The sequence below is a fragment of the Lytechinus variegatus genome, chromosome 8, assembly GCF_018143015.1.
Source record: "Lytechinus variegatus isolate NC3 chromosome 8, Lvar_3.0, whole genome shotgun sequence".
NCBI classification, from domain to species: Eukaryota; Metazoa; Echinodermata; class Echinoidea; order Temnopleuroida; family Toxopneustidae; genus Lytechinus; species Lytechinus variegatus.
The window spans coordinates 20546534-20555228 of record NC_054747.1 but is presented as its reverse complement, the minus strand read 5'-3'; the positions used below and the strand labels follow the sequence as shown (position 1 = coordinate 20555228).

Sequence of the window (8695 nt, the reverse complement as noted above, 5' to 3'; positions counted from 1 at the left end):
ATTGTTTATCTGTAATAGCTTTGCAATAATGTTAATCTCGTACGACGCAGCATCGTGTATACTATTACGGAAATTTTATTTTGCTTATATTATTATTATTGTTGTTGTTTTTATTGTTTATCTGTAATAGCTCTGCAATAATGTTAATCTCTTACGAGGCAGCATCGTGTATACGATTACGGAAATTTTATTTTGTAGTTAACTACCAATAGACATGGCAAAAGCTAAAGCAAGAATGTTGGTAAATATCCTATTGGCATAATCAAAGATCAAACCTACCCTAAAATGGGATTGTCTAAATACGATACTGTTTTTGAGTGAGTGTCCGACCAAAAATAGAGTTCAAACTCAACCAAACATTTGATTTTAGCAAATTATTTCATTGATTATGAACATCTTCTTTGCCATGTTTGGTGAGATATATATTCGCCAAAACAATGATTATCTTGACCAATACTTTTAAGAGTATATTGTGTTATTTGATTTTATTTATTTATTTCCACATTCCAATAAGAAAAGTATATACAGGTGCAATCATTATTTTTCTTAGCATTACATAACAATAAGCAAATGACATAATGAATAACATATACATACAATATATATACATATAATATACAAGAAACTTATCTTTTAGTCCTCTTTTCACCAGGACAATTACAGATTTTATTCCCTCAATCGCATTATACCCACAGGCCTCCAACTTCATTGCACTCCCGGTCTCGGTACTCTCACACCTGAACTTCGCAAACGCTGGAACCAGACCTTACATGGAGCTTCAGTTCGACTAATTAACATCCTCTCTGAACAGTGTATTGCTTCTCTTGATTCCTTTTCAGCTGACATCAGTAGCTTGGAAGACGAACTACGTTCTTGTTGTACCCACACCCAGTGGCTTCAGTATAATGATGAAATTGAATCTGATCTCTCTAAACACAGGTCTCTCCTCACTGAACGCAGGAACAAGAAAATAGGTAACCTCACAAAGAAGCGACAACGGTCAAACAGATTTAGACGACATACCAACAACAATGATGCATCCCCCCATTTGGTTGTTAATCTCTCATCCTCCCCTCTCTCCTAAGCAGAAACCTCTCTTCTCTCTAAAGGACTCAAGTTTTGCCCAACGCCACCAGAAGTTGAACAGATAGCTCTCAGCCAAGACCTCTCTACATTTTATCGCAGGATACGTCTCAAAGAGTTCTTTTTAGATGAACCCCCTTCTTTTCCCGAGCCCTTCTACCGGAAAAGCACATGGACTCCGCCCAAGAATAGAGTTCCTTCCCTTGAAACTTACATTCAAGCTGTCTCATCCCAAGTTTGCTCCACAGATACCCTCGACACCAGAGCACATGACAACCTCCCTCGAGAAGAACGCCAGGCTCTCTCATCACTCAAAAACAGGTCCGACATCATCATCAAGCCTGCAGACAAAGGATCAGCCGTCGTCGTCATGGACCGCCAGCAGTACATCGATGAAGCCATGAAACATCTCAATAATCGATCTCACTATGCACTCCTTGATTCTGACCCCACTTGTAATTTCTCCCTACAGATCCAATCGACACTGAATGACATGAAAGACAACAAGCATCTCTCCGAGAAGGCCCACAAATTTCTCTCCCCTACTAATGCTAAACCTGCCCGCTTCTATCTCCTCCCCAAGATCCAAAAACCTGGCAACCCTGGTCGACCCATCCTCTCAGGAAATGGTTCCCCAACAGAGAACATCTCCCTTTTTGTTGATTACCACATTAAACCCCTTGTCTCACGTGCACCCTCTTACATCCACGACACTCCAGACTTTCTCAGGAAACTCAATGACATCAAGGACCAGATACCAGAGACTGCGATCATCGGCACTTTGGATGTTTCTTCAGTGTACACCAATATTCCCCACGATGAAGGTATCAAAGCATCATGTGAAGCCTTGGCCGCCAGTGGCCATTCCAGTCCCCCCATTTCCGATATCAAATCTCTGATGTCTCATGTACTAACTAAAAACAATTACACTTTCATTGACCAGCACTACCTACAGATATTCGGCACAGCAATGGGCACTCGGATGGCTACTCCATTCGCCTGTCTCTTCATGACCAAGCTGAAACAGCAGATGTTAGATTCAGCCCCCTGTCGCCCATGGATTTGGTGGCGTTACATCGACGACATTTGCTTCATCTGGACCAGGGAGGAAGATAGCCTCCACACATTCATTGACCACATAAATTCCTTCCACAGGACCATCAAATTCACTTCTGATTTCTCCCAACAGGGAACCCACTTCCTTGATGTCACAGTCCAGAAAAAGCCTAACGGTATCACCACCACCCTGTTCACTAAACCCACCACCCACCAGTACCTCCACTCATCCAGCTGCCACCCCCGTCACTGCAAAACCGGCATCGCTTACAGTCAAGTCCTCAGACTTCGCCGCATCTGCTCCGAGGACCCTGATTTTTCCTTCCATACCAGGAATTTGCAGAAACATCTCTGTGCCAGGGGCCACGGGGCCAGGGCAGTCCAACTGGCAATCAACAAAGTTCGTTCTCTCCCCAGATCTGAAGTTCTCAAACCTAAAAGTGACAAGAAGACTACCGACAGAATACCGCTTGTGACCACCTTCCATCCCAATCTATCCCCTCTCCGCAAAATCCTGTGTGATAACCACCACATTTTACACACTTCTGATCGTCTCCAACAGGCCGTTCCCGATACTCCCCTTCTAGCATACCGACGCCCACCGAATCTCAGGGACCTCATTGTTCGTGCTGAATTGTCCTCCCTCACGAACCATTCTTCTCCCATACAGCATGGCACCTTCAAATGCACCAGCAACAGGTGTATCATATGTGAAATACACATTCACGAGGGCGACACTCTCACCAGCAACTCTACCAGCCTTTCTCACCAAACCAAGGGCAACATCACATGCACTACCACTAATGTTGTATATCTCATCACTTGCAGAGTTTGTAGGGTACAATACGTAGGGGAAACCAAGACCACACTCAAGAAACGATTCTACGGGCACAGATCCACCGTCAACACAGCAAAGCTGGACACCCCAGTTGGCAGCCATTTTAACCTTCCAAACCACTCCATCACTGACATGATGCTACAGGGCATCGAATCTTTAGGTACCCGTCCTGGCTCAGTCCGTACTAGTAGAGAGAAGCTCTGGATGAGACGACTTCGCACCATCCAACCTCATGGCCTGAACATAGAAGAGGGGAACGACTGATTACTCCTTATCCACTTTCCATTTGTGTTCACATTTTTTTCCCTCAGCTTTTTTAGATTAGTCACATTATAGTTTCTTCCTCTACTTTCCTCCCATATCTCATACAAGCTCAGCTCCAATTTTTTCTCCCTTATTCAGGCAATATATTAATCATATATTTTCTTTTGTTTTCTCTCCACCCACCTTTTAGATTTACCACTTAATTATTTTGCCTTTTTCATGTTTTCTTAATACACCCCCTCTCTCATACAGCATCAGCTTCTTTATTTGCTTTCGCCCTTTAGGCAATTAGCTTCCATTCCATATATAGGCCTACAGGTTTTTTTTGTTTTTTCTACTATATAGTCTGCTGTTTTTCCCCCCACACCCAGCGGATCACTATATCAGTTTTATCTACCATATGTATATACATTTATATTTTTCACATAGATTTCTTTCTGGATATATTTACATACTTTTATACTTACAGATTTATCTTTACACTTACTTTCTTCTCTTAGTTTGTTTTTTGCTCTTTCATACGTACTTATGTCTTTTGCACTTGTTCAGTTGTTCCCCATTCTTTCCCTTTTTTCCTCACTCTTTTGCACCAGTTTATTATGCCTTTCTTTGTTACCTGTTTGACCCACCTCTCACTAATTCTCTTGTTATTCATCTCTTCCTCATACCCTCTATCACTGTTTTGTTCCAGATCCTGTTTGATGTTGCCTGCCCCTATCTTAATCCCTCTTGGCTTGAAGTCTTTCCTTGGCCTTACTCACACCTACTTCCCTTTGTGTCTGCCTACTCCTTTTCTTTCTTCCCCTTCATTAACCTGATTGGTCATCTCTTCTCACTAATGCCCCTTTTGTCTCCTTGTTTCTAGTGTTGCTGTTGGATGTTTGTGGTGTATATCATGGTTGTTCCACTTTATATGTTTGTCATTTTGCCTCCGACGAATATTCTGCTAGGATCGAAAGCTTAGGCCCCTTTTGACTCTCTAATACACAAAATAATAGAAATATTACCAAAAAAGTAGATAGGGAAAGAAAAATTCAAATGAGAAAGTTATGATCATGTTGTCATTGTTTTTATCGTCTCTCTCTCTCTCTTAAAGCTATCGCAGTTGGCAGCTCAGTTGCAGTACTTTTCATCATAGTGGTTATTATCTTTACCGTTGTCTTATTTCGAAGGTAAGCTATGACATGTAGGAAGGGACTGACAGACTCCTAAAAACCATTGCTTAATTTTGATATTAAATGGCGCTCTCTCATTAGTAAATTTCAAAATATATACCCTTTTTTTTACAATTGTCATCCCCAAGAAATTTAAAAAGATATCGTTTTCATTAGATTTTCTAAGGCCATGGAGTTCCCTGCCAAATTCTTCAATGTAAATGCAAATTATATATTTTTCTGAAAATTAGTTTGATGACTTCCCTCGCTATTTTACAAGTCCTGATTTTTCCGCCGAACATCATATCTTTGAAAGCTCCTATCTTTTCAAATATCCTGCAATTTTCGAATGATTTTTTTTAATCGCCGTGTTAAGGGGCATATGTAGCGTTATAACGTCATAATCACATCTAACGTTATATATTGTGTAAAATAGTAATATTTTACCAACTGCAACGGATTTAAGTACACAAGCCCATGAAATGAAGAACACCTGGGAAATCCTTGTTTTAAGTTGGCTAACCGGAATAACCGTTTCGTCGTAAGTTTAGGAGCTGACAAAAAATTGAAATATGTCGTTTGTCCGGAGTCAAGGACGAAACGGCTGTTATGATTCACCAATCTTTCGACAAAGACCCGTATTCTGAAGTCGGGTTTAACTTAGACTCGGGTTTAAAGTTGTGCTTTAAGTATGGCGAGCCAATTGTCACATAAATCACTAACAGTAGAGACATCATACTTCAGCTCATTTGGCTCTTAAATCATTCATAATTGTCTAGAAAGTATAAAAAAAATATTGGCTTCACCATCGATGAATCAGGAAAGAGCACAGTAAACATAAGAAACATACAACTTAATAACAAATTAGATACGTTTGGCTTCCCATACTTAAACCACAACTTTAAACCTGAGTTTAAGTTAAACCCGACTTCAGAATATGGGCCATAGACTTCTCGGTTGTGCTTTGTCATGAAGGGTATTTGTCAATATATTTTCTATGTTCTTGAATCGATCCATCCTGTGTATAGTGGAAGCGAAAATATCTCTATTGTGTCTCGATTAGCACCGATCGTTCATCTTGCATTGTTCTTTAATTTCTTTCCTGCAGGCGTCGAATGCCAAAACGTATTGCAAAGGATGACGCAAACGAAATGGAAGACTACGCTGCGGTAGCAAACTGCTACGAAGAAAGCAAACCGGTAAACGGCACTCCTCACGAACCATACTATCTAACGCTAGTACCCGAAAGTGATCAAAATGGCGGATCCGTGGATCACGTTGCTACGCAACCGCATCTTGGGAAGGGTGGGGTCTGTAAGGACAAAAATTCTTTCGTCAAGGGCTTGAATGGTTGGACTGCAACTGATACCAAGGAGGGTTTTGTTGAAAATGTCTTGTATGAAGCGAGTGATGAACCAACAGTGAAGCCGTCATCGTTGAGTTCGAACTGTCATAAAACATCAAATAGCCAGGGCAAACTCTTATCAAATCACGTGATCGATGAACATCATGGATCACGTAATAATAAGAGCGATGCAACAAATGAGGACGAAGATGATTACATGATTGAGAATGAACTCTACAACGCACAGTCCCCGACAACTCCCCACAGCCTCAAACTCGAGTCGGCGGATGATCAGGGGACTGATGACGTTTACGAGAACCCTGATGAAAATATTTATACAGACTGTAAAGATGACGATGTCCTGATTGAAAATGAGCTCTATGGCGTTCCGTCCCCGACGACCCCTCGCGCTCACAAACGCGACGCCGTGGTCGATAGCGTCAATGACGCCGTTTATGAAGACCCTGACAAGACTACCTCGATGGTAGAGAACGGTGCTGCGACCCCGGCCGCTTATGAGAACCATACGGTCGTTGATGAGGTGAATGATGGGGTTTATGAAGAGCTAAATGACGATGCTGCTACACCGCGTACTTATATCAACGAAGCAGTCGATGATGAGGTTTATGAAGCAGTGGGTGATGACGGTGCAATGGTTGACAACGAACTCTACATTCCTGCAACATAGGTCATACCCGGGGGCCGGGTCGATGATCACGGATCTCGTGGCGTTTAGTCCTTAGAGGTTGTTGTCGACGATGAAGTCCAGTTGGCAATTAAGGATACGGGGCTGTTTCGCCGCCAAACGACCGTACCGATGAGATAACTACACATTCGTTGATGAGCCTACTTGGAGACAGTGTGGTCAAAGGCTATGGTTTTCACAACCCATACGCGGACGTTTCTGGAACTATTTTGAAGTGCCCACCATGACAATGAAGTCTTTGTGGAGGATGGGTGAATCAAAATCCTCGTTTCAATCGTGACTCTGGACAAACGGCATATTTTCCCATTTTCTTCAGTTCTGAAACTTTGAACGAAACTGCTTTTCCAATTTCGTCGACAAAGACCTCTTTGTGACTTGACTTGCATTTTAAATTAATGAATGTATGATTCATTCTGCGTTGCTCAGCGAAAACGGTATCAACGTCAAAAGCGAAACGAAGTGAACATGTGCTAATATTCTCGATGTTTATGAAAACTGTTATTTACAAAAGGTGTATTGAATTCGAGTAAGCGACTGTATCAGGGGCGTCGATCCATTTTTCAGATGGGGGGGGGGGCAAAATCATAAATCAACGTTCCAAAATCGCTCGATCACACAAAGCAAACAAACTCACCCACACACACACACATAGGCCTATATATATATATATATATATATATATATATATATATATATATATATATATGACTCATGAGAAAGAGACACATATCTCACCAACATATTAATATGCGAGCGCGAAGCGCGAGCTGAAATTTTTTTAGTACACTGACCTTGAAACAGAAAAAGGTACCTGTTAAGGACTGTTTGTAGTAACTCATGAGGAGGGTTATATACATGTATCTCACTAACAGATAATAAGAGTGCCGAGAGCGAGCTGAAATGTATTTATATACTGACCGGAAAGCTTGATATTCTAAGCATGTTTGGTACCAATGATTAAGATGGGTATCTATACGAGCGCGAGGTGAAAAATTTACTTTTCGATCTGACAAAAAAACGACAGTTTAATGGATGTTTTTAATAAGGAACAAGATATATACCTAACAAACGATTGTTGGAAATCGAAGCGGGAGTTCTTTTGAGGTTTAGATCTAAAAACGGGACAATTTCATCTATTTGATAACGAAAGGTATGGGTTTTGCTAAGAAATGATGCGAGCGCGAAGCACGAGCTGAAAAATTTTGTATTCCAATTTGAAAAGCGGACATTTTGAGCACGATTTTAAATAAAGAACAAGTTGTGAATGTCAATCTGACCTGCTTATTCCTGTGTAACGTTACAATCTCATTATTTTATTTTTGCACATGCGGAATTATTGGGGGGGGGGGGCAAAATGTTTGCCCCAAAATATTTTCATTGGTGGGGCGATCGCCCACCCTGCCCCTGTTACACCCACAAATGTAATAATCGCCCACAAATGTAATAACGCCCACAAATGTAATAACACTTTACCCACAAATGTAATAATTTTTGATCGCCCACAAATGTAATAACACTTTACCCACAAATGTAATAACGCCCACAAATGTAATAACACTTTACCCACAAATGTAATAATGCACTTTACCCACAAATGAAATAATGACTTTACCTACAAATGTAATAAATTTGAAGTGATTTTTGGCGAATTCGTTCTAAACTAATATCCTATAGTAATGCGTTCATATAGCACAAAAGTTCAAAGTCTTTTTTCCAGACCCGGTTAATGAAATATTACAGTACAAGTCCAAGTCTTTCTCCAGACCCGGTTTTTCAAAATTATAATATACGTCCAAAGTCTTTTTACCAGACCCGGTTGTTTCAAAATTATAATATACGTCCAAAGTCTTTTTTCCAGACCCGGTTAATTAAAAAATTATAATGCAAGTCCAAAGTCTTTTTTCAGACCCGGTCGTTTCAAAAGTTATGATATACGTCGGTGAGGGGTAAAGACAACACTCTAAGCCCAAGCATTTTAAGTGGGTTTAATTTTGAAGATTGGTCTCAGCTGTCATTTGTCTGGAATAAAGACAACGCTCTAAACATGTGCTTTTCTACATGCATGGTCTTAATTTGGAGGATTGTTGGTTCTTAGATTCGTTGTTGGGGGTTGAGTTTTATTGATTTTTTATTCCTGAAATAATTGTGTCTGGAGGAAAGTCGATCTTCGACAATCGGTCTTCATGTTGTTCCACAGTAATTAGATTATTGGGTATTCGTTTTAGAATATTTGTAAAAACTATTTACTT

At 40.6% G+C, this 8695-nt stretch overlaps 1 protein-coding gene across 1 annotated transcript; it reads left to right on the top strand.

The window, feature by feature from the left end:
* The first annotated feature begins 4308 nt into the window (after positions 1-4308).
* Positions 4309-7062, top strand: LOC121420136. The gene is made up of 2 exons (XM_041614673.1): positions 4309-4413; positions 5504-7062. Exon 2 carries the CDS (start codon positions 5511-5513, stop codon positions 6426-6428), a length of 918 nt encoding a protein of 305 aa, XP_041470607.1. The 5' UTR covers positions 4309-4413; positions 5504-5510; the 3' UTR covers positions 6429-7062.
* The last annotated feature ends 1633 nt before the right edge of the window (positions 7063-8695 follow it).